This window comes from Panthera leo, chromosome A3 (genome assembly GCF_018350215.1).
Source record: "Panthera leo isolate Ple1 chromosome A3, P.leo_Ple1_pat1.1, whole genome shotgun sequence".
Taxonomy (NCBI): domain Eukaryota; kingdom Metazoa; phylum Chordata; class Mammalia; order Carnivora; family Felidae; genus Panthera; species Panthera leo.
In genome coordinates, this window is record NC_056681.1 from 24515961 (window position 1) to 24543683 (window position 27723).

Genomic DNA, 27723 nt, shown 5'->3' on the forward strand with positions numbered 1-27723 from the left:
TTTAAAAAAAAAAAAAAAAAAAAAAAAAAAATCCTGGGACTCCTGTGTGGCTCAATCAGTCAAGCGTCTGACTCTTCATCTTGGCTCAGGTCATGATCTTATGGTTCATGAGTACAAGCCCTGCATCTGGCTCTGCACTGACAGCACACAGCCTGCTTGGGATTCTCCCTCTCCCTCTCTGCCCCTCTCCTGCTCTCTCTTTCAAAATAAACAAATATTTCTTAAAAATATTAAAATCCCATTCCTCTTAGCCTCTCGCCACTGGTTCTATTTTAAATGAGAGTATGATCACCTGGTTTCCTAATAAGAAAAGAGTCTACTGAATCTATTGAGCAGGATAACTCATTGAGGTCAGTCTTGATAACTAGCTGGTGGTTTTCTATTCAGCACCCATGCTTGGGTCCTGTCTTAGAGCACCTTTACTTGTTTTAGAAAAGGAGAGGTCTTCATCTTGGTTCTTTTTAACATAGGCAACAAATCCAATCTCACCTCAGTGGGTCTTTCCATTTTTTTTCTACCTACTCCACAGTACAGACCAGCTACAACTTGTGCACTTACAAAGACAGAGAGGCAGAAATCTATACAACTCACACAGAAAGAAGGCTTTTTTTTTTGCTGCAGGTGAGGAAAACCTTCTTACTCAAGACTAACATAGCAGTGTGCAAAGGACCAAAAGAGTTTAATTATAAACACAGTCTTACATCTTTTAAGGAAATGCAAGTGAGGCAGCCCCCTGAAGGACCTTTGTAAGAGCACTTGACTCCCTGTGATATTTGTAGAGTTACCTGAGTATTTGAAATTACAGTTCAAGAAAACAAAGGAACTCCAATACAGTAATATACAATCCAGTGCTGCCATTCTCTGTTTTTAGTAAATGAAAGCATAGCATATATACAGATCATTTTGTAAATAACTCTAAAAGAAAAACAAAAAATAAGGGGGCTGGAGATACCAACAATATTAAGTAGAAGTAATAAACCTAAAGAAGTTCAGATACAGTTACAGCCAAAACAAGGAGGGATATAGAAATAGAGAAGTCTAATTCCATGAGTCATCCCTTTTAACATTTTAGATTATTAATCAGATAAATAAAAAGTGGCAGAGTGGGCTTGACTGAAATAGTTCATTTAGGATGCAATCTTTGTGAGCAAGTGAGTCATTTTTCACTTAAATTTCTGATGATTTGACATTGGTATGTCAATCTCTTGATGAAAAATTAGTACCTGAATTTTAAATAGAGTTATTGTAAGTCTTATGAAATTAGATTCTTCTGCACTCTGATTTAAGTTCATAAAAGAGCAGGAATTATTATGAGCTGCTGGATCAGTTTTAAACCACTCTATCTGAAACAAGTGAGGTCCTTCCCTCCTGACCCAGGCTGTGAAATGCTGCCTTCCCCTATCTCCCAAAAGAGCAGAAGAATAAGGCAATTGCTCATTTTACTTTGTTTTTATTTCAACATAACATGCAGTAAAAAAAAAAACAAAACAAAAACAAAAAAAAAACCCCAAAAAACCAGGATTTATTAGCATTTACAATGCTTACAAAGAAAAAGGACTCTAAAAGCAATTTAGTTCAGATTTAAGAAATTGCTCTAATTGAACACTTACAATAAATCTATTTCCAAATGTTCAGTTTGGACCAAAATTTAAAATAGCATTTGGCAGGTAAATTATGTCTGCTGCTTATTTGTAGTATTTTTATATAACCTCTGATTCTTGGGATATCCAGCCCCCATTTTCCTAACACAGCAGGGAAGACATATACATGTGGCCACTTAAATTAAAGGAAGAAATGGAGTAAGGGAGATCCCAGGCTGCAAAAATATATACAAGCATTTACCTTTTCCAGAACTAAACGTTTCTTCCATAAAAATATTAAATAGCCAAGCCCTATAGAACTAGGGCCAGGGCTACTTCAAATATAACTATTCTGTATTTTAAAAATATAGGGCAGAAAGCCTTTTGGGTGATATTTATACATTTTCACACAATATTTCTAGGTCCCTAAATGAATCATCAAGCATTACGTAGAACAAAAACAAGTCTACTTTCTTACATTATTTAATTTAATCTTATAAATCTCTAGTAAATATTGTAGATAACTACATTTTAATGAGAATTCGCCTCAATAGTAAGTCTTTATAGAAGGCTTAATCTCCACAGCCATATATTACCAAAGTTCAGATTTATATAATGAATGGATAGTTGGCAGACATTCGCTCTGTAAGACAAAGCAATAGCATTTTCCCCCCTACCAACAAAAAGGCAGAGTCCCTACTTTGGAAACCAGGGCTTTTAGAGATCATACATTTCCTGGAGTATATGGAATAAAAAAACAAAGATAGGGTTGGGGAGAACCTAATTTCCCCCACCTTTACACTAACAATTTCTAGATGAGGCAACCCTTTTACTCACTTAGGTCTGCTTTATGATGGCAGTGTTTTAGAGTACAGATACACAAGTTTTAAAATGTTTTTGTTGCTTCCAGGATGTGAAAGGACAAATAGTTAGGGACAAAGAAAAAACCATTTTCTTTCCATATGGACCAGGGGTTTGCTACTCTCTGCTTATTTTTGGCTCAGTACTACTTGTTCCTGCTATGCTACCAAAACCTACCAAAGCCCTGTTTCATGAATTATATGAGGCTGTCCTCAGGGTTCAGCTGTGTGTGATAGGCACTCAGCTGGCTGAGGCTTCATCCCACTGTCCATAAAGTCAAACCTCTGACAGCAGCCACCCTGACAGAGTCTAAGCTAGGCCAAGTTAAAAGAATTAACTACAGAGACATTCAAAGTGCATTTAATCAGATACTAATGGAGCAGTCTGAAATTAAATAGTCATGGGAAAACAAGGAAAAACCTGTTAAAACTTTATGAGTGAAGAGGATATCCAACTCAGGACAATGTAAAGAATGGAAAAGATTACTCCAAGGTGTCAGAGAAATGATTAAATTTGAAGACTTTTAATCCACACACAGAATACATTTCTGTGATTACTAGAAATGTATTGCTATTAAATGTACTACTCCCATCTTTTTAGCCAGTACCACAGCTCTCCCTCCCTATGTAAATGTAATGTAGAGGATGTTTCACTGACCTCCCTCTTTGGACTGGAAAGTACTCTAGTTACAACTTGAACTCCCTAGCAATAACTAATAAACTGAAGTTGTTGGATTATGATAAAATTATAGATGGAATTTATATATAATAACATACAAAAATTGCCAATGATGGCCTTTGATGAATTTAGCTACCACCGTGAAGGAAGCACAGTGTTAATATTTTTTATAAAGTTTAGTATTTGCAAGGCGATTAAAACAATCAAACTTCCAAATGAAGAGAGTTACATGGACATTTGCAGGCTGGGACCAACTTCTCCCTGAATTCAAATGAACAAAACTACTTTGTAGAGAGATGCAAGAGTTTTGCATCACTTTCCAGGGATAACAGCAAAATGATGCATGGATTCATGCTCTGGGAAGAAAAAACAGTCAGGCCAGGCTGAAATGAGAGGGAGAGCACAAGCCAGAAGTTTGCTCACATCCCCAGAAGCTGGGTTAAGTTTGCACTTTTAACCAATACCTCTTACCAAGAGGCTTAATAGGAAGATCTTACATATTTCATTTACCAAGGGACTTCCCTGCATATCTGCAGAAGTCTCTAAAAGAAAAAATCTACTCCCAAGCGAGACTTTTGACACATGTATACAAAACTGTTGTTAAAGTAACAATCTAGTGGAATAAGACAAGGCAGATTTCATTGCTGTTAAATCTCATGTTAAGTAAGGTTCGACTAGTCATTTGCAATCTGATTTCTGGAAACATGGAGTAGAAATCCAGAATCACTGGGAGATAAATCTCATGATAACATTAACTTACTTATACTCAAATAACTCTCTAAACAGTCACAGCCCAATTTTACAACAAGATGTGCAACAAGCAGAGAAGGAAAAGGACAAACATTGTAAATAAGTTCTTGTCCTTTGGTGGCACAAGTTCTTGGAAGTTACTCTTGTCCAAATCCTTCTGTTTCTTCAATGGCAAATAACAGCTTTTCCTTCAGTTGCTCATAGCTCTTGTAGGGTGGCAGGTCCAGGCGGTTAAAACTAAAAGTAAGAATTGTTAGCTTGAGAAAAGGAAATATATAAAGAATCATATGACCAGTATAGCATATAACACCACTGGTTTTAAAGTAAAGCAAAACTGGGTTCAAATCCCAGCTCTGTCATTGGGCTTTGAACAAGTGCTTTTACCTTTCTGAATTTTGGATTCTTCTTTGATAACTTGGGAATAACAATATTTACTCTTCAGGGTAGAGGGACAGAGTAACAAGTATACGTACAACACATGGCCAAGTACTTCAGGGTCTGTGCTGACAGCTCAGAGCCTGGAGCCTGCTTCGGATTCTGTGTGTGTGTGTCTGTCTGTCTCTCTCTCTCTCTCTCTCTGCCCCTCCCCTGCTCGAGCCCTGTTTCTCTCTCAAAAATAAACAAACAAACAAACAAAATTCAGGGGTGGGAAATGGGACTGACTGCAAGTGGGCATAAGGGATCATTTTGGAGTGACAAATAACTTAAAACTGGTTAACTGTTACTACTCTGTAAATCTACTAAATATCACTGAGTTTAAATGAATAACCTTATAATCTTTAGTAGTTTTATGGTATATAAATTATACCTTGATAAAGCTGTTAAAAATAACTCAACACCATGGGGAAAATATTTCATTTCCAATTTCCAAGAGGCTTTAATATCTACAAGGTAACTGGGAAAAGGCTATTTTTTCAACTCTTTCTGATTTTACTTACCAGGTATGACTTCTGGGTAACCAGTTTTCTTTCCCAACTTTTTCAATGCAGAATTTCTGTGGTCCATTGCTCCCTAAAACAGTGAAATCAACAGTCTGATACTCAAGTGGTTCAAATTGTGACCTTCTCCGTTCAGCAGCATCAGCATCACCAGGGAAGTTATTAGAACCACAAATCCATAGGCCCCACCCAAAGCCTACTAAATGGAATCAGAAACTTTGGGATAAGGCTCAGCAGTGTGTGTCTGAACAAGCTTCCAGATGATTCTGATGAGTGCTAATGTTTGAGAACCAATTTGTCAATGTATGCCCAAGAGAAGAAAATGCAGTTTTTTTTTAAAAGAAATTGCAATTTTATCTAGCTTTCTTTTGCCAGAATAATAGAATGCTATAAATAATAACAGAACACCTAAAAAGCTCAATTTTAGCTTTAAACACAACAGGGAAACTACAATCCACTGTCTTACACAATAAAACTTGGTTTAAACATTAAATTGTTAAAACTTTATAAAATGTAAACAACCTAGTTAATTCAGTATTAACAATGCTTGTGCTTATAGGTCCTATAGAACATACCCTTACAAACTTACACTCAGTTCTTGCCTCTCATTTATCTTTTGTTGTAGACAGAGTGAATGGGGACCTTATAAACGCTGGTTTTCTAAAAGGTCACTACCAAGCCCTAGAAATAATCATTTGTAGTCACAATGATTAGTGGTGCTACTCGACTTCTTTAATTATAGGGTGCCAGGCAAAATAAATGTTCTATAATGTGTGAGACAGTCATACTCAATGAATTTTCTTATGACCCACTCAACTAAACCCAGTACATATATGAATTGGCAGTACTTTTGATTTATAGTATCAAAGTGTTTGCACAGTTATGCTAAAAGCCTAGTAAAGATAAGAAATGGTTATTGTGCAAAAGGCTGTTAAAATTATTCAATAATTAACCTCAAAATTATGTTAATTTACTCTAAACCTTCTCTTTTCGATATACTACAGCATTTCTAACCACAAAGATGGAACGTTTTAATAGTACTAATTAATACTTAACAGAAGAGTCCAGATTACATTCAGTAGACACAGAGTCAAAAATTAAAACAGAGAAATAGGAAATGAAGGAATTTTAGTGAATTTCACTAATAAAGGCTATTTTACAAATATGTCATATCATCCTGAAAGTTTCTAAAACTTTATGGAATGTTAAGACATCAAGTTGTATACATTATATACACTGAAATTATTTTGGGTTGCCTGTTGTTTTCAATCTTCTTCTAACACTGTCCCTAAACCAAACAAGTTCTATGTGGACTCTTGTACCTATGTTCCTATTTTCAACCCATTTCTACTTTCAAATAGTATGATCTCTGAGGACTTTTTAATCAATCAGAGCCTTGGCCTGTGGTGGAACCTCATCACAGACACTACCTCATTTTTCTCCACTTTGATCATCTGTAATTTATTTTGGCAGGTCTATTATCCTTATTCCATTTAGATTATTTCCCTCTTTTTCTTATCATATTTATTTAAGTCAATTATCTCTTGTTCTCTTTTTTCATATTCTAGTGTTTCTTATACAGAAAGGTTTCTCTGATCTTATCTTAAACCCAAGTCTTTTTAAGTAGGAACAAGTATTTACTAATTAGTGTCTTCTAACAGTTGTTCCCAAATACATATGTATCAAAATAAATATTATTTCATTATGAGTCACTTTTTAAAAATTTTAGTTGGTGCTTAAGTTTATGTATATTTTTTAGAGATTGTAGACACTTTTATTTCATACCTACCAATTTCATTCCAGAATATTAAAGAGGAGATTATAAATATTTGTTGTAGAAATGGGATGTCAGATCTGGCAAGGGTTGAGAACTATCACATTAAATTATATACTTCACTCTTACAACTTTCTCTTCCTACACTGACTGGAAGATTCAACCAGATGACCTCTAAAATTGTATGAAGCACAATCTCGTCTCTGCCTTCCACAGGTATCCTCCTATGTTGTTTTAAACAGCTCCACCTAACTCCAAATATTACTTCTAAGAGCAGACCTAGTTCTCATCTCTTTAATGATTAAATCTAGCTTACACTGAAACTGGTACCAATTTTCTCCTTATTTTGGTCATTACCTTACTTCCCCAACCACCAACATGGTTTTTCTTTTTCAATCTAGAGACCATTCTCAAAGGTGCCCCTCTCCAAAAACTTACTTAGTAATAATCCTTCTCTGAGACCTTGCTAGCACTGGATTAAAAACCTTCTTCCATATTGCTTCTGAGAAACCAGAATATTTCTTTCTCCTCTTCACTCTCTGGACTCGCCTTTAAGTTTGCCTCTAGGCTATTTCTAGCTCATCCCTAAACACAGGTGTTTCTAAGCATCTCTGAATTCGATTTCTGCATAAACCAACTTATTCTAATAGCTTCAAGCATCACTGCTCCCATGACTCTACTTTCCTTCTCTACTCTTACCTCTAAACTCATATGAGCAACACCTGTTAAACTGCCCCTCTGCTCCCTGGTTTTCCACTTGGTTGTCTGGCAGTTGCTTTGAACTCAAGAGGTTCTAAGCCAATCATTATCCTCCCTCAATACCTCTAAACCATGTTCTTTACACTTCACAACTCTATTTCTTCATTTTTCAAAACATGGTTTTATCCTGGACATTCTTCCTTTATTAGCTCATCTTCTGTTCAAGTCCTTTTCTAACTTTGGAACCTCTCTAGCATTTATCCCTTCTTTTCTATCTCTATTTCCATCTCCTAAGATCAGGTTCTCACCATTGCTCCAATATTTTCTTCCTATGCATGGTATACCTTGCTATCAAATTTTCATAATATGCAGCTTCAGCAAGTTTTCTGCTCTTCAAAAAGTTTCATAGCTTCCAATACCCTCAGAATAATGTCCAAATTCTTCTGGTCTAGCTTTTAAAGTAACTGTATCCAACGCTGCCTACTTAGTTCTTCAATTCTGACTCTCTGCTTCAGCTGAAGCAGGCTTAGGGATCACAACTTCTTTTCTCCTATGGTACGTGGCATTATGCTGGTGTTAAAGATTTGAATTTACTTAAGTTATTATCAGTCACAAAAGTATTTCCATGGTCATTCATTTCCAAACAACATACATTTTGATCAGTAACTACTATGTGACAAGCACTATGCAAGACACCAGAAATAAAAAGATAGAGCTCTGTATCTCATGGAGCTCCAGGTATAATAGAGAAGAATGTTAAACACATCATTAAAATATAGTATAGTACAACCAACAGTGCCAGGCTCATAGGAGACACTAAAATGTTTGCCAAATGACTGAATGACCAAACAGATTTACATATAGAAGATCAGTAAGATCACTATTCTATGAAGTTAAAATGTGGGATCTAGTCTTAAGATAAAAAACTTCTAAAGGTAAGGATTACAAAGTGATTTAAAAGTTTACACAAATACAGGTTAACTATGACTAGTTAGGAAAAGGGCTATTCTTTTCTTTGTTATTCCTGAGCTATCCACACTGATCTGAATGTAACAGCAGTGTGATAAACAATTTTCTGTATAGGAAAAGTGATCCTGTCTCACATACCCATGAGGTCAGCAAATCCTCCAACTGGCAATCGACAAGTTCCAGTAACAAACTGCAGAAGTCTCATTCTCTTCTCATTATCAATTTCTTTAACAAACTGTTTCAAAAAACACACATGTAAAGAGATATATAGGTCTTATGTTACATTTAGCATACACAAGAATGAAAAACAATCATTTCAAATGAACTCCCAGTGTTAGATGCACTAGATAATGACTATACCCACTACCGTGTCCATGTTTGTCAAAGCGCTATCAACTTTCCCCTATATAAATCTTAGGACCACATCCTTTTAAGGAGATAGGAAAAAGAAAGGTGCCCTGGGTCTAAGAGTTCCCTACTCATGAAGTCTCAAGATTAGCTCTTCCAGAGCAGCCCGTTCTTTTTCCCCACAGATCTGTCCTATAGGATATTCATGTGGTTACATAGGACACAGAGCCTGAGTCAGTATGAGCTTTTTGGTTTTATGAACAAATGAAATCAAGTTCATAGAATTCTGACCCAGATATTTCCCAATAACCTCTCTCTCTCAATGTTCTCTAGGTTTTGGTGCAGCTATACACTGCCACAATCAGGTGCCTTTCAACTCCTGCAACTCTGACTCAAAACATTAGGTTTCTGGAGGATGCTTTCTAGCCTGTAGCACAAGTATTTTGGTCCAGCCAAATTATTTTTTTTGTAGATATTTTTTTTGTCAAATATTTTAAAATTCTAATCCTATTTGCTATAGAAGTTTGGTTCATTTGAGTTTCTTAGGAATTTCTTTACATAAGTAAGAGGCATTTAAAAAAAATTTTTTTTTAGCACTTACTTATTTTTAAGACAATGCGAGAGACAGAGTGCAAGTGGCGGAGGGGCAGACAGAAGGAGATACAGAATCTGAAGCAGGCTCCAGGCTCTGAGCTGTCAGCACAGAGCCCAACGCAGGGCTTGAACTCACAAACCGTTAGATCATGACCTGAGCCGAAGTCGGATGCTTAACTGACTGAGCCACCCAGGTGCCCCTGAGGCATTTTTTTTAATGTGGTAAAGTATATATAACACAAAATTTATCATTTTAAGCAAGAATTCAATGGCATTAAGTATGTTCACACTGTTGTGTAACCACTCCCACAATTTCTAGAACTTTATCATCCTTAACAAAAACTGTTACCTCCTCATTCTGCCCAACCCCAACAGCCTCTGTTAACCTCTATTCTACTTTGTATCTCTATGAATTTGCCTATTTTAGATACCTCATATAAATGGAATCTTGGAATCATACAGTATTTGTCCTTTTGTGATTGGCTTATTTCACTCAGCATTATATCCTTAAGGGTCACTCTGTTGTAACCTGCCAGAATTTCCTTTTTCTTTAAGACTGGATAACATTCCATTGTATATGTATATCACATTTTGTTTATCCATTCATCTGTTGATGGACACTTAAGTTGCTTTCACCTTTTGGCCATTGTGAATAATGCTGTTGTGGCCATAGGTATATAAGTATTTGAGTCCTTGCTTTCACTTCTTTGGGTATACCTAGGAGAACTGCCAGTCATGTTAATTTCTATGTTTAACTTTTCAAAGAGCCATTAAAATGTTTTCCAAAGTGGAGCGCCATTTTACATTCCCATCAGCAATATGTAAGAGTTCCAATCTCTCAACATCCTCAACAAGGATGATTATTTTCTATTTTCTGATAATAGCCATGCTAGTAATGGATATGAAATGGTACTTCATTATGCTTTTGACTTGCACTTCCCTAACGATTAGTGATTTGAGCATCTTCTCATGTCCTTATAGCATTTTTTGAAGACACCATTACGATTCCAAACCAGTTCACCCTCTTAAGTTTTGCCTTCTGAATTATATAATTCTTAATAAGGTATGAATGATGAAAATCATACTTTAGGCTGTTCTAGAACATTCCAAAAGCATTTAGATCAAATGCAGGGGAACCATCATACAGAGAGGTCTTATACTCTGGGCAAAGGTGCAAAGTGTGTGTTGCTTACTCAGAAATAGTCTTTTAAAAATGCTATTGTAATCTTTTTTTTTTTTTTTTAATTTTAATTCCAGTATAATCAACATACAGTGTTATATTAGTTTCAGGTGTACAATATGTGATTCAATTCTATACATTACTCAGTACTCATCACGATAAGTGTATACTTAAACCCCTTCACTTCTTTCACTCATATCCCATCCATCTCCCCTCTGGTACCCATCAGTTTGTTTTCTCTAGTTAAGAGTCTGTTTTTGGGGTTATCTTTTTCTTTGTCCATTTGTTTCTTAAATTCCATGAGTGAAATTATATGGTATTTGTCTTTCTCAGAACGACTTATTTCACTTAGTATTACACCCTCTAGATCCATCCATGTTGTTGCAAACGGCAAGATTTCATTTTTTTAAGATTTCATTCTTTTCATGGCTGAGTAATATTCCACATATATATGCACACACACATACACACACAAATTTTTTCTTTATCCATTCATCTATCAGTGGACACTTGGGCTGCTTCCATAATTTGGCTATTATGTAATATATTCATTTACTATAATGCATAGGATGGAATGAGGGCCTGAATACAGTAAGACATTTTGTTTTGTGACTTTTTCCATACGTGGTAAGCAATTTCTAAAAAATTATAATGTGTCTGCCAACAGAAATAAACTGAGACAAACCTGCCAAAACCACATGATTTGTTTGCTTGTCCTAGTGTAATGACGGTAGATGGCATGTCTTTGCCAGTCATTCAAATCAATCTCTTGCATTCCACATAAAAGGACCTTTGGAGATTAAAAAAAAAAAAAAAAAAAAGATTTCTTTAGGTAACTGTACAAACCTATATAAAAATTCTTGATATATAGAAGAAAAGACTACTATTCAGCAACTCTCAAAAAATTAATCAGGAAGCTTTAGCTTATAACCTGTGCGTCAGGAATGCTGTTGACATTGCTTATGAAGGTTAAGTTTCCACAGATGGTGTTATATATATACATACTCTGGTAAATTAGTCACTCACTGTAGAGAGGTTTTGATAGCAATACTTTTCTTGGGGGTAACACTTTCATATACTTGGATAAATTATGGACTTTTTTAACCACCAGCGAGCTTCAAAACATCCTGCCAGCATAAAAAATACTACTTCTAACACAAAGATGAGAAAGTGAGCTGAAAGCAGACACCTGAAGGCATTATTTACCAGCATGCTGCAGAGGAAATAAGAAAAACTCATTACCTCTAATTCCTTTGCATCAAAGTATTGCAAATACTGCTGGGGAAGAATTTCATTAAAGCCCTCAAAGAAAGCTTGTGTCTGTTCTTCAACACCTCGAGACAACCTCCATTCAGCTACCATTCTGGTGAATAAATATTAAAAGAGCTATCAGGAAGTTTAGATTTTACCTTTGAATTCCGAGTGTAAAAATAGTTTTTATAAACTTTATTATGAAAAATTTCAAATATTTATAAAAGTAGGATATAATGAACCCTATATCCCAGCTTCAACACACCACCAATATTATTTCATCATGCCCCTACCCATACCCTAGATATCCTATACTTTCATTTTAAACACAAATAATTCAGCACGTACCTCTATAAGTCTCTTTTTGAAAATAACTACAATTCTATTATCATACAAAAAAGTGAATAGTAATTCTTTTATAGCCAAGTATTCGGTGCTCAAATTCTGATTGACTCAGTTTTTTTTTTTTTTAACATACTGCTTCAATCAAAATCTAAAAAGGGTTCATACATTGCAAACATCTCTTAAGCTTCTTTTAGAGGTTTTCCCTTTGCAATTTTTTTCAATGAAAATACTTTTTAATGAAAATTCTCTAGTAGATACTCTAGATTTCAACTTACTTAAAAAAAATTTTTTTTAACATTTATTTTTGAGAGAGAGAGAGAGGGAGGGAGAGGGAGAGAGAGAGAGAATGCAAGCGAGGGAGGGGCAGAGAGAGAGGGAGACATTCTGAAGCAGGCTCCAGGCCCTGAGCTATCAGCAGAGCCTGACACGGGGCTTGAGCCCATGAACCAGATCATGACCTGAGCCAAAGTTGGATGCTTAACCAACTGAGCCACCCAGGTGCCCCCTTTTTTAACAATTTTAATGAGCAAACAAATATGGGTATTTTAGGCATTTGATCACTTGATGATAACTTATGATAACTAAAGTCCTAAAGTTTACTGTGAAGCCTCTGAAATTTTGGGAAATGGCAGTATAGGCTGTAGTGGATTAATGTGCCTGGTGATTATAATGATAAACTCTGGGCATATTATAATAGAACAACTATTTGAAAGCATCAGAGAGAAATCAAAGGCAGGCAAAAATTGCTGGGGATTAGATTCTTGAAGGATTTGCATTATGAATAGGCTTTTCTCCTGAGGGCACTTCCCAGTTTACCTGGAGCACAAGAGAATGAAGCTCAAATAAAAGGCAACAGTCTTATTGGGCTGAGGAAACCTGAGGATGGGAGCTTCAAGCTGTCAACAGTTACGTAAAAATCCCAGAAAGAAAGAACACAAAGAGAAGGCACTCCCATCCAAATCTGCACAGGAATTTACTTCAAATCCTTAGCTGATTGTTAAATACACGTGTGTAGCATGATGAGACTCCAAGGAACCCTGTGCAAAGCAAAAACCGAAAAGCCAAAGACCCAAGCAGAAATTTCAGCAGTTACATAGTACCAGAGAGATAGAATGTTAGAGTTTACATCTCACAAAGTTACATGGTAAACACTTTAGGCTTTTCCTTGTAAGAAGTAAGGACCATGTTTTAGGAATAAAGGGAAAATGGAAATAGACCAGCTCTAGCAAGCTTCCAAAGGATCAATGTGATCTGTCCTTCATTTAACTGCCTGTCAAAACAGTCAATATTCTTCAGAGGAAGAAAAAAGAATCCAGAGTCTACCATGTATCATCCACAATTAAAAAAAAAAAAAAAAAAAAAAAAAAAAAAAGCCTGCAAAGAAGCAGGAAAATGTGAATAATAAAAGAAAAAAGTTTATAGAATTAGGCCCACAGACAGCCTAATGTTGAAGTTAGCAGAGACTTTTTTCTTTTTGTTTTTTGAGAGTTGAGCAAGGGAGAGGCAGAGGGAGAGAGAGAGAATCCCAAGCAGGCTCCATGCTCATTGGGGAGCCTGATGCAGGGATCTATCCAATGACCATGGGATGATGATGGCCTGAGCCAAAATCAAGAATCAGACGCTCAACCAACTGAGCCATCCAGGTGCCCCACCAGAGACTTTTAAAAGGCTATTAAAATATGTATTAAAAAATTTATAGGATAAGATGGACAAAATGGGTAAAGAGATGGGGATTCTCATCAAAGAAACTCTTAAAAGAACCAAACGAAAATTACAAAATATCTGTCTGTAACGAAAATTTTATTGAATGGACTTACGAGCAGTGAATTCAAAAGTAGGTCAATCAAAATGGTGCAAACTAAAAGGGCAGAAAAAAAGATAAAAAATATATAGAGTATCTGAGAACCATGGGATGGTATCAAAGGTTAAACATGCATCTAAGTGAAGTCTGAAGTGTGTAGAGAAGGAATGAAGCAAAAGGAACATCCATAAAGATCAAGTCCCTGAATTTTCCAAAATGGCCTAAATGGCATCAATCACAGATACAGGAAGCTCAGCAAATGCCAAGTAGGATAAATATAAAAGCAATCATAATTAGGTACAGCAGAGTCAAATGCAAAAAAGCAAAATTAAAGAGAAATGCTTTGAAAAACCATAGAAAACAGACATTCAGAAAAAAACATAAAAAAAAAACCCCAATGGCTCACATATCAAAAATAATAGAAATAACAGAATGACATTATTGAAAGAAAGTGCTAAAAATAAGGGAAAAAAAAACCCTATAAACTTAGAATTCTAAATCTGATGAAAATATCCTTTAAAACTGAAAGTGGTATAAAGATGCCTTCAGATAAAAGCTGAAAGAATTTATTGCCAGCGATTGCACAGAGAAAAATTATACAGAAAGTTTTTAAAACTGATCCCAGATGGAAAAATAGATCTGTGGGAAGAAATGAAGACAACCAGAAATGATAATGTGAGTAATGTAAAAGACTACTTTTTCTTAATTTCTTAAAAAAATCTAGTAATTGGGGGTACCTGGGTAGCTCAGTTGGTTAAACAGACTTCATCTCAGGTCATGATCTTGCAGTTTGTAGGATCAAGCCCCACATTGGGCTCTACGCTGACAATGAACAGAGCCTGCTTGGGATTCTCTCTCTCCTTCTCTCTCTGTAACCCTCCCCTGCTCATACTCTCTCTCTCAAAATAAATAAATAACATTAAAAAAAAATCTAGTAATTGTGCAATGATGTAGGTGGAACTAAGAGAGTATATAATGCTAAGTGAAATAAGTCAGAGAAAGACAAAATACCTACATGATTTCACTCATAGGTGGACTTAAAAAAAAAAAAAACAAACCATGGAGGGGAAAAAGAGAGGCAAACCAAGAAATAGACTCTTAACTACAGAGAACAAATTGATGGTTACCAGAGGGGAGCTGGGTGTGGGAATGGGTGAAACAAGTGATGGATATTAAGGAGTACACTTGTGAGAAACATTGGGTGTTGTATGGAAGTGGTGAATCACTAAACTGTAATATTACATTGTATGTTAACTAACTGGAATTTAAATAAAAACTAAAAAAAATAGAGTAATTGCTTAAAGCAAGAGGTAATAAAGTATTATGTGGTTTGTAAGGTAAGAAATATGACAACAATTGCACAAACGGCTAGAGATAACTAAAATTACACTATTATAAGCCTTTTACATTATACAAGTAGTAATATAATATCAATCATAAGTTATATAGTCTTAAGTGAGAAATTCAGGATATAGATTATAATCAGAGCAGTCACTAAAAAAATTAAAGAGGGATAGCTTAAAAAAAAAAATCCAACAGAACAGATTATAAAACCTAAAATTTACTCTATTAAAGGCAGGAAAGGAGGAACAAAGGAAATTAGGATAAATAAGAAACATATAGCAAGGTGACAGACTTAAGTCCAACCATATCAGTAATCATATTAAATGTAAATACACTAAACACTGCATTTAAAAAGCAAAGATTATCAGACTGGATAACAATAGTTAAGACCCAAGAATATGCTGCTTGTAAGAAATACTTTATTTTTTTTAAGTTTATTATTTATTTATTTTTATTTATTTATTTATTTTAACGTTTATTTATTTTTGAGACAGAGAGAGACAGAGCATGAATGGGGGAGGGTCAGAGAGAGAGGGAGACACAGAATCGGAAGCAGGCTCCAGGCTCTGAGCTGTCAGCACAGAGCCCGATGCGGGGCTTGAACTCACAGACCGTGAGATCATGACCTGAGCCGAAGTCGGACGCTTAACCGACCAAGCCACCCAGGCGCCCCTTATTTATTTTGATAGAAAGCATGAGTGGGGGAGGGACAGAGAGAGAAGGAGAGAGAGAGAGAATCTCAAGCAGGCTCCACACGGTCAGCGCAGAGCCTGATGTGGTGCTTGAACTCACAAACTGTGAGACCATGACCTGAGCTGAAGCTGGATTCTTAACTGACTGAGCTACCCAGGCATCCCGAGAAACACACTTTAAACACAGACACAGACAGGACTGAAAAGTAAAGGAGAGAGGAAGATCTGTTATGCAAATACTAATCACAGAAGGCTGGAGTGAATATGTTAATATTTAAAAAGTAGAAAAGCAAGCAAGAGACAGAAGCTGGCACTCAAGAAGCAGCAGATAGGTCAAAACTAATCCTGATGTGACATAACTGGTGTTGAGAATATGTGGATAAACTAATGACCCTTGAGACTAAAGTATAATGAATGCAAAGCATAAGAGGATACATAATAAATTATTTTACTTATAAATTTTATCTGATCTTACAATATTCCCCACAAACATATCTGCATATAAACTGGAGATTATTTTCAATGACTTGGTGTTAGATAGCATAGTGGTTATAGAACCGGTATTTAAAAGAGATCTAGCACTATTTCTACCCTTAAAACTCCCACTTTTGGAGAAAAAGTAAAAGTTCTATATGACCAAAATTTTTTTCTATCACTTTATAAATATTAAAAATTGTGGCTAAACTGAAAATATACCAAGAAAGTGGGTATAAAACCTATCAGTATCCATTAGATTAATTCTGTGTAAAGTTCAGTTTGAGTTAACCTGCAGGATAGTCTCTCTACTCTGCTGCCTCCATAAGAATCTGTTCTCTCATTATTTTGCTGCTAGACTTGTTAAAAGAGAAATTTAGATTGATTGTCTACTGAATTTGGTCCTTAATTTCTTGTAATCTGGCTTCTGTATCTACCACGTGGATGTAGTTCTAAATGTTGTCTTAAGGGTTATTAAATTTATTAGCCTCCACATCTTTTAAAGATTCCTTATTTTCCTTGGCCTCTGAAATGCAGGATATGGCAGAATGGGATATCAACTCTGAGCTGCCTGACAGCACCACCACACGTCACGCTTCCCTTTTTACTATTTGTGACTTGTGCTTTCCAGCCTTCATATCTCTGTTCTTAACTTGTTCTAATTTCTGCACAACTCAATCTTCCCCAACCTTCAAGGTTCCCCAACCTCCATGGTTACAACCAGATGAAATGATGTCTCCCTCCTTTGACTTACTACAGCACTTTTCTTATTCCTCTCTCAACATACTCGTAAGGTAGAAAGTGATCAATCATGTCCTTAATTATACATGATCAGTTCTCTTAATGATTAGTAAAAAGGCCAACAATATTTTTTGAAATACTGTCCACTAGTACCACTAGGCAATTATCAATGTGCTGTAGCCCAACAGAAAGGCTACATTATATCAAAAGGAACATTCTCTCTCACCTGATATATTCCTCTTTATTTTCTTCTGTCACAAGAATATTGCCACCATTAGGTTTCAAATCATGACTCTTGATTTCACCCAAAATTTCTTTATCGACAGAGAAGTACATTTCCAAACCACATTCCTCAATATTGTTTTCTCTGCACAAATGAAATTAACATTATTTGTTATACAAATTCAATCATATAAAAAGTATTTAAGTAAAGGATTGTGTTCTTCAATAATCACTATAAAACTATACCATCAAAATAATAAGAAAACTGGAAAGATTATGCTCTAAATCATCACATTTTTGCCTAAGATCTTGGGTACATTCTGCAAAATTTATCATATTGAATAATGAGACAAGTCTAATACAGATTATTTAAATTCAATAAACCAATTACAAGCTTTCAGTTGAGGTAAGTTATCAGCACCATAATGAAAGCATATAGACTCTATTTTGATAAATTAAATGGAAACAAACTTACTTAACCCAGATGAGAGAATTGTAAAATTCTGGATCAATAGATTCTAAATCCTTGAGTCCAACTGGTTTGTTCAATATACGCTTATAGAATGGCAAAGAAAAACCTGTGTCTATGAATTTCCCATGGAACAAAGCCTATACAAGAAGAAAATAATACCATTTATGATAATTTTATAATAGAACGTTAGATTAATTCTTCACTTAAAGCTCCCTTGTCATCTATTAGGGCACATTTTTGGGAAAAGGGCAAATGTAACAAACTAATCTTAAAAAATGTCTTAGTGATGAGAAAATTCCAAATGAGAGAGTTAAAGAAATAATGCTTTAGTATTGTTGAATTAGCAAAGTAAGCACAGTTCTCTATCTGTACTTACCATGGCAATAAACCTGCCAATAAAACGAAAATATTTCAGGTGATCTGGATTGATGTAAGAAGCAGGATTAATCTGCAGGCAGTAGTTATCCTTTCCTGCATATTCAAACAGGCAATACATGGGGTTCAACACCTCGTGTGACAAAAGAAAGAACCATTCTCTGAAAACAAAAGAAAATTTAGGGTGAAAAAAACCATGCCAAGAAATCAAAGAGCAGAGCTACAAAGTTCTCAGGAATCTACATTCCTCAGCTGGTGACAGTTTCCTAATTCCTTGTTGATTTTTACTGCTTCAGTTCAAACAACCATTTTAGAGAGAGGATATTTACACACTGCATATTATTATATTTCAAAGAATCTAAGACATCATCGACTTAAAAGACATCATTACTTGATGAACCACTAAAAATTTTTCTAATTATAATTGTATTACACAGCCCAATGTCAGAGACATTAAATCTGAAAATGTTAGTCTTAGAATCAATGAAATACTATACAGAGTCAAGTTTAAAATTCACTATTAATCCATGTCGTTGGAGCAGCTGAAAGAAGTCTAATAGTACTCCCACCTGTTCCTAAACCTCATGGTGTTCCTCAAGTGCCACAGCTCTCTAAATCTTAGATAAATACGGAAAAACTTCCAATTTCACAAAGACAATAAAACACTTAATTCAAGACACTCATTCGTTAGAAAAATGCTCTGAGAAGCTCTAATTCAAGTGTTGTGAAAATACCAACCGATATTAACGTAAGATTATAGTGACTATGTAACTTGGATGGGCCTAATGTAACAGTAGGCAGAATCGATTTGGGACAATACAGGTGTGTCTGAGATTTCTTTTCCTGTAGGAAAGTTCATGGCCTCTGATGATAATGCTACTTCTACTTATTAACACTATTTGATTTTCTAATTAAGAATAAATGATTGCCCTCCTCCTGAAAAAGCTTTAACTTGTACAAAATTAAATGTTTCTACTCATTTATTATTTCCCAGTGATTACTTCACACATTCTTAAATGTGAACTTTAATATATTCATAAATAAGAACTACTAAAATGTAGCCATCATTCAGTAAACATACAAAAACAGAGGGTCTGAACTAAGTCATTAATAAACACTATTTTTACTCTTCACAATAATCCTAGAAAAGTAGATATGACTATTCTCATTTTACAGATGAAGATACTTGCCCTAGGTTGTACTACTAAGTGCAGAAAAAGGATTCAAATCCAGTTTTGACTCCAAGTCCTTGCTTTCCACACTGCCACTGCTATACAGATATTTAACCTGATGTGCTAGATTGTTATGTTATGAATAAGCAAAGGAATTTCTTACTTGAGTCAATCTTCTAGGGTTTGATTAGAAGCTCCAATATTAAGAGAGCTGAATTTAAAAATTTTAACTATTTTACATAGCCCTCTGTATTCTTAAAACAAATATATTAATCTCAGTTGGGAATTGAAGGGCCATTATCTGTATCAGTAATCTGTGATGGGGAAAATAACCTGATTGCTACAGGACCTTGTATGCTCTGTGGAACAGACACGAAGTGCTAGACTGAACACTGGCTTCTGGTTTGATGATTCAAAGCTTACATCCAGGTTCTAGAGCTTAGTTATATGCCTTAGGTGAGTCTCTAAACTTCATTATTACTTGTAAAATTCTATCTCACAGGGTTATCCTGAGGATTAAAATGAATGATGTGGGGGAAATCAACTTGCAGCACCTTAGAAAGTGCTGAATTAGCATTTGCTGAAATTCTATAGCTACAGCATAATAAAGGTACAATAATTTGCTACATTTCGTTTTCCTGAAATACAAGATTGAGAAAATACTTGCAAGCAAAGTGTAATGATACCTTTGGAAGAAAGGAACTAAGTTCTGAGTATTCATATTATCACTACCTTGCTACACCTCCATAATCTAAACCTTCTTCTCCTGGAAAAATCACCCACAAACGTCTTCGCAGATCTTGGGGATTGAAGCTCATTATCTACAAAACAATAAAGTAAAAGAATTGGTAAAAGCAGTTGTTGACACACCATTCTACCACTTCCAGGTTTGAAATGTTCTTCATTATAGGTAACTTAAATTCCCCACGACATAGAAGGATGTTTGTGGTTTAGTCAATACCACATATACAGAAAATAAATTAAAGTTTTATGTTTTATGTATTATACACCTCTATACTTTAATATACTTTATAGATACAGAGCATGAACGCACAGGTAAGTGGGGGAGGGACAAAGAAAGAGGGAGACACAAAATCTGAAGCAGGCTCCAGGCTCTGAGTTGTCAGCACAGAGCCCGATGTGGGGCTCGAACCCACGGACTGCAAGATCATGACCTGGGCCAAAGTCAGATGCTTAACCGACTGAGCCACCCAGGCTCCCCTAAAAAATCTTACTTTTGACTTACAAAGTTGCTTCTGTCACTTGCTTAGAGCAGAGTAACCATGGGCATGGTCCAAGTGGAAAAACCACTTGGTTTGGTTAAGTTTGGGTTTGTTTTACAGCTAAAAGGTACACATGTTAGCAACTGGCTAACCTGGAAATGAAAACCAGTGGCTGAAGAAAGAATATAGTTAACTTTGGAAATGGAAACTTATAAATACCTGGAAAAATACTCAAATTCTGTGTCCTACTATAGTGGTTAATAAGATCATCTTCATATTTGAAGGGCAGCACCATTACTGAACTATAATGAATAGATAGATCATTTGGGTTTTTTCTTTGTAAAACTATGTAATTACTTGACTAAAATTGGGCCAACAGAACATTATAAGTATTACTCTTAGAATAAAAGTAACTGGGGGCGCCTGGGTGGCGCAGTCGGTTAAGCGTCCGACTTCAGCCAGGTCACGATCTCGCGGTCTGTGAGTTCGAGCCCCGCGTCAGGCTCTGGGCTGATGGCTCGGAGCCTGGAGCCTGTTTCTGATTCTGTGTCTCCCTCTCTCTCTGCCCCTCCCCCGTTCATGCTCTGTCTCTCTCTGTCCCAAAAATAAATAAAAAACGTTGAAAAAAAAATTAAAAAAAAAAAAAAAAAGAATAAAAGTAACCGGACCTGGACAAAAAGAGGATTTAATATCTCTATTTTATGAAAGTAGAATGAACTCTTACATTTAAATATCCAGAGAGGCTCAGTAAGTAACCTGCTTATGCCAGGGCTCAGTTCCCACAAAACATATACATTAGTTACATGAATTCATATCCCACTAAAAAAAAAAAAAATCCCTGATGTAGCAAAAAAATTCAATGCTTATGACAAATATTCTACAAATAGTATATTAGCTATATAGCACTGCAAATGAAAGATATTAAAGGTTAAAACATTTCTTTTTATTGGTTTGTTTGTTTCTTGCTCCCTTGGGCTATTCCTTGTCCCTGTGGCTGCTCCCCCAAACCTATGGCTGTTACTGATTTCTCTTGTTATTCCCCCAAATCTGAGACTGTTCCCCTGGAAATTCTGGTTGTTCTTTTTGTCCTGTGTCTGATACCTGAAGACTTGCTGTTCCCTGGAAAAACTACTTTTAAGTAGTAACTTTTAATAAATGACTGATATTAAAAAAATTTTTTAAGTAAAAAAATTTTCCCCCATGAGCAAAAACACTACTGCAAAACAACTTTACCACTTAGAAAGAACATTTGATGCTAATTTTGCTATCAGATTTGTCTTTCTTCCAAAGCAATCAAATTTTTCCCAAACTTTGGACATTTATTTGATGGATGTCAAATCTAGGGTGACAATTTTATTTTTAAATGTTTATTTATTTTGAGAGACAGAGAGAGCATGAGCAGCGGAGGGGCAGAGAGAGAGGGAGAGAGATCCTAAGCAGGCTCCATGCTGCCAGTGCAGAGCTCTGTGTGGAGCCTGAACACATGTACCATGAGATCCTGACCTGAACCGAAATCAAAAGTTGGATGCTTAACCGACTGAGCCACTCAGGTGTTCCTATAGTGACAATTTTAAACAACTGTTTAGTACCACCTGGTCTGTCATTCTGCAATAGTCTTTAGGTTTCAAAAGTCAAAAAATTAAGGGACATTTAATCATTTAAAACATTTAAAGACGTTTTGCATCTTTTTAACACTACAATAGTAAGTTATGTTACAAGAAACCAGCCCACCAGAGATTGACTACACAGTTGTTATGAATATGAAAATCAGAAGTAGGTAATGACTAGGGTGGGGAATGGCCTTGGAAACCTACATCAGATCAAGAGAATCATTCATAATTCTCAAAATGCTCTTAGTCAAGCTCTGCTGCTAAAAAGTTATCTGCTCCCACTTAGGAGTATGCCAATTGGCTTTACCCTTCAATGATAATTATTGAGGTTCCATTAGGAAATGTACATTACTGTTTCTGAAACCAAGTAGCCAGGTACCTCAGCCAATCTGTCAACCATCTCAGATAATCTCTTTTCCCTCTGCATTCATTTTGAAGCTGTAACTGCCACAATTATCACATGGGCTTGATAATAAAAAATTATGTCCAGGAGTGCCTGGGTGGCTCAGTCGGTTAAGCACTTGACTCTGGATTTCGGCTCAGGTCATGAACTCATGGTCTGTGAGTTTGAGCCCTGTGTTGTGTTCTGTACTGACAGCATGGAGCTTGCTTGGAAATCTCTCTCTCCCTTTCTCTCTGCCCCTCCCTCACTTGTGCTCACTAGCTTGCTCTCTCTCCTCTCAAAATAAATAAATAAACATTAAAAAAATCACATCCATATCTGGCTATAAAATTAGGACTAAGTAGATGTTTGTGTTTTAAGATAGTTTTTCATTAGTCATTTTAATCTTCCTTACAACCAAATCACTTAACATTTATTTGCAGTTGGTGTTAAGTTGCAAGATAAAGGTAAGAGTAAACTGACTTGGGTTCTGAGGGCAATAAAAAAATTTGTTGACTACTTCTGAAAAAATACTTTTTATTTTGGTATTGTAACCAAAGACCAATTTCTTTCCTACATAAAAAATGTTTTTTAATTGTGAATAACAAATGGGTATTGTAAAAATATACAAAACAGATGAACATAAGGGAAGGGAAGCAAAAATAATATAAAAATGGGGAAGGGGACAAAAACATAAGAAACTCTTAAATATGGAGAACAAACAGAGGGTTACTGGAGGGGTTGTAGGAGGGAGGAGGGGCTAAATGGGTAAGGGGAATTAAGGAATCTACTCCTGAAATCATTGTTGCACTATATACTAACTAATTTGGATATAAATTTAAAAAATTAAAATTAAAAAAACAAAAAAACAAAGTCTTCTCCCCTCTTCCTTTCTACCCATCCGATAATGTTCATATGGATATTTCCAGACTTTTTGTCTACCAAAAGCCTATTTTCTTACTCAAATATCTATTTCAAACCAAACACATAGCTTAAAGACCTGAAACTCATCGCTTGTAATTACTCTGACATTTCGGGGGCGCCTGGGTGGCTCAGTGGTTAAGCATTGAACTTTGACTCAGGTCATGATCTCATGGTTCATGAGTTCAAACCCCACCTGGGCTCTGTGCTGACAGCTCAGAGCCTGGAGCCTGCTTCGGATTCTATGTCTCCTTACCTCTCTGCCCCTCCCCTGCTCTCTCTCTCAAAAATAAATAAACATTAAATTTTGGGGTGCCTGGGTGGCTCAGTCGGTTGAGTGTCCGACTTCAGCTCAGGTCACGATCTCACAGTTTGTCGGTTCGAGCCCCGTGTCAGGCTCTGTGCTAACTGCTTGCTCAGAGCCTGGAGCCTGCTTCGGATTCTGTGTCTCCTTCTCTCTCTGCCCCTCCCCTGCTCACGCTTTGTCTCACTCTGTCTCTCAAAAATAAATAAATGTTAAAAAAAAAAAAAAAAAATTACTCTGACATTTCAAAAGTACAGGACATATACACATACAGATCTATCTACATGTTCCTAAATCTTAAGTACTAATGCAGCTGGCAATACTTAATTTAAGGACTCCAATTCAAAAAGTTCAAACTGTTTAGATTTGGAACCAAAAGTGGCTCTGGGCTGGCAGCCATGGGGCAAACCCTCGAGTGGATAAAAACCAGTACCTGTAGGGGCACCTGGGTGGCTCAGTTGGTTAAGCGACCGACTTTGACTCAGGTCATGATCTCATGGGTTATGAGTTCAAGCCCGACATTGGGCTCTGTGCTGACAGCTCAGAGCCTGGAGCCTGCTTCGGATTCTGTGTCTCCCCCTCTCCCTGTCCCTCCCCTGATTGCACTTTCTCTCTGTCTCTCTCAAAAATAAACATTAAACAATTTAAAAATGAACAAACAAACAAACAAAAAGTACCTGCTGAAAGGAATCTTCAAACAATGTTTTTCTTGTCACTGTAATCTTTATGTGCTGTGGCATTGCCAGTTGCTGAAACATAAGAATGACTTAAGTCAACTCTCACCTTAAAATGGCCTATCGAAAAACTAAAAGGGTAAAGTTTTATTTACTTTTTATCTTTGTTTACAGAAAAAAGTAGACTATGAATATGAATTTATTTCAATAATGTTTAACCATGCATTTGTGAGCATTCATGCTAATTAAGATCATTTAATAAGAAATAAAAGAAAAGATCTCAGATGCAGTGCTTAATGGGTCAAATAAATATTTTCAAAAAGCTAATTTAGATTATTCTTGCTTGTATGGGCCCTGTTAATTACAAGTTTGAAGTTTATAAATATTCATTATAGTAACACTTTGACTAGTACATTTTAAGAGCCCATAAAGAAATCATTAATTCAGCAAGTATTTATTTATATATCAGAAATAATTGACCATACCCAGGAAAAATAGAATGTAACGAAATAGAATGTAATGAAATCATTGTTGCACTATATGCTAACTAATTTGGATATAAATTAAAAAAATTAAAATTAAAAAACAAAAAAACAAAGTCTTCTCCCCTCTTAATTATATATATCAAAATCATTTATACCAAATGTTAAATATGAAAGGGGATGGTTACAATCTATAAATCACAAAATGTTTTAACTCATTTGTTTGAAGATTGCTGCCATCTGAAAATTATGGATACTGAAAGGAGAACAGTTTTTTTACTCAAACTATTTCAAATTTATTCTTCTGGACAACAGAAGCCACAAATAATCTGATAAATCTATTTCTTTGCCCTAAAAATAGAGAAGAGAGATTCCAATGCTTTCTATTTTCCCAGTTCTTCTAGGAGTTAATTATTTTCACAATCACTGTGTAATGTAAGCAACATAACAAAGAAAAGGGGGTATAGAAAAGTTCTGAAACTAACCTGACACCAGAACCGGAAATACTGAACCTTTGCCTTGAAGTCCCGTACGTAGGCTATCTGTGGTCCATTGTCTCTGAGGAGGAATGTTAATATGACATACATATATAGCAGCCTGTAAGATGATATATTGAAGGAAAGCAAAATACCACACCCCTTCAGTACTGAGTCAAATATAAAAATAACGTAGCACAGCATACTCTTAACACCACCTTAAAAAAAAAAAAAATTTCCCAGGACTAGTTTTAAGAAAGAGACAGAAATTCAGATCTTTTTAAAGACATTGTTGTGGGATTTTCTTTTATATAGAGAAAAATCCAACAGGACTAAATAAAGGAGGTTGTATCTGGGAAAGTTGCCTATCCCCAAATCCCTTCTTTCCTTTGTCCTTAAATCAGACTCCTGGTATCTACCTGGGCAGACTGCTACCTAGAATAAAGACACATTTCCCAGAATGGTTGTGTGACTTAACCATGGCTAAAGAACTGTAAATGTTATATAGGACTTCTAGGAAGGCTCTTTTACAGAGAGCAAAGAAAGCTGGAAAGGGATTTTTTTCTTGCTCCAGTTTGTTCTTCCTCCATATTCCAGGCTGCAGTGCGACTATGATAGCTGAAGTTTTAGCAGCTATCACACACTATGAGGTAACCTTGAGAAAAGAGCCCACGGTGTGGAATGGTAGAACACAAAGAAAGAAGCCTAGATCACTAATGACACCATGGAGCTTCCAAGCAAGCCCTAGAATTCTTTTAATTTCATTTTCTAAATGTTCAATGTAGAAATACTTGATTCTAGGGGCACCTGATGGCTCAGTTGGTAGAGCATGTGACTTTTGATCTTGGGGTTGTGAGTTTGATCCCCGCACTAGGTATAACATTACCTAAAAATAAAATCTTAAAAAAAAATGCAACTGATTTTGTCTATTGACTTTGTATCCAGTAACACTATTAAATTCACTTACTAGTTCTACTAGTTTTTTCTAGATTCCTTATGATTTTCTAGGTACACAGTTATGCTATCTCTATGAAAAAAAATAGCTTTACTTCTTCCTTTCTAATCTATATATCTTAAAAAAAATTGTTTTTTAACGTTTATTTTTGAGAGACATAGGGGCAGAGCATGAATGGGGGAGGGGCAGAGAGAGAGAGGGAGACATAGAATCCAAAGTAGGCTCCAGGCTCTGAGCTGTCAGCACAGAGCCTGACGTGGGCTCAAACTCATGAACTGCGAGATCATGACCTTAGCTGAAGTTGGACACTCAACTGAGTGAGCCACCTAGGTGCCCCCTATCTATCTTTAAAAAATATATATTTACTTATTTAAAAAATTTTTTAAAAATGTTTACTTATTTTTGAGAGACAGAGAACGAGTGGGGGAGGAGCAGAGAGAGAGGGAGACACAGAATCCAAAGCAGGCTCCAGGCTCTGAGCTGTCAGCACAGAGCCCGACATAGGGCTCGAACTCACCAGCTGCGAGATCATGACCTAAGCCAAAGTCGGACACCCAACTGACTGAGCCACCCAGGCGCACCCCCCCCCCCCCAAATTTTACTTATATGGGGCGCCTGGGTGGCTCAGTTGGTAAAGCATCCGACTCTTGATTTCACCTCATGTCATGATCTCAGGGTTTATGAGTTCGAGCCCCAACTGGGCTCTGCGCTGACAGTATGGAGCCTGCTTGGGATTCTCTCTCTCTGCCCCAACCCTGCTCACGTGTGCACTCTCTCAAAATAAATAAATAAACTTTAAAAAAAATTATTAAAAAAAAGGTTTACTTATGTATTTTCGGGGGTGGGGGGAAGAGAGAGAGAGGGAGAGAATCCCAGGCAGGCTCCCCACTCAGTGCAGAGCACGACACCAGGCTCAATGAGCCAAAATCAAGTCAGATGCTTACCTAAGCCATCCAGGTGCCCCCAATCTATCTTGTATTTCTTTCTCTTAATTCATAGAACTACCAATTCAATGGTGAAAGAAGTAGTGACAGTAGCTATTGTCTTATTCTTGCTCTTAAGAGGTATTTTATCATTGAGATGATGTATCAAAGTTTCCAAGGCAGCTGAGAGTTTATCATAAACTGGTATTTTATTTTCTCAAGTGCTTTCTTGAAATGATGATTTTTCTCCTTTAATATGTTTATGTAGTGAATTATATCAATTGGTTTTTGTATATTAAACCAATCTTGCTATCCTGGAATAAATCTGATATGATGATAATGTAATATCCTTTTTATAGTTTGCTGGATTTAATTTGCCATTATTTTGTTAAAGATTTTTATACCTATGTTCATAGAAATATTAGCCAGTAATTTTTTTATACTATTCTTGTTTGATTTTGCCATCAGGACTTATAGGAGCCTCATAAAATGAGTTGGGAAGTGTTCCAATCG

At 36.0% G+C, this 27723-nt stretch overlaps 1 protein-coding gene across 3 annotated transcripts in view; it reads right to left on the reverse strand.

The window, feature by feature from the left end:
• Positions 1–660: 660 nt before the first annotated feature.
• ITCH (itchy E3 ubiquitin protein ligase) overlaps positions 661–27723 on the reverse strand; it is a 143194-nt gene continuing 116131 nt past the window's right edge. For all 3 annotated transcript variants that reach the window (XM_042931177.1, XM_042931178.1, XM_042931180.1), the window contains 11 exons: positions 25342–25414; positions 24378–24449; positions 19993–20081; positions 18090–18249; positions 17717–17850; positions 17246–17386; positions 11614–11734; positions 11057–11161; positions 8388–8484; positions 4808–4880; positions 661–4106 (listed from right to left, as the gene is read on the reverse strand). In XM_042931177.1, the coding sequence (XP_042787111.1) occupies positions 4007–4106; positions 4808–4880; positions 8388–8484; positions 11057–11161; positions 11614–11734; positions 17246–17386; positions 17717–17850; positions 18090–18249; positions 19993–20081; positions 24378–24449; positions 25342–25414 (1165 nt within the window). In that variant the 3' untranslated portion in view covers positions 661–4006. The remainder of the gene's footprint in view (positions 4107–4807; positions 4881–8387; positions 8485–11056; positions 11162–11613; positions 11735–17245; positions 17387–17716; positions 17851–18089; positions 18250–19992; positions 20082–24377; positions 24450–25341; positions 25415–27723) is intronic.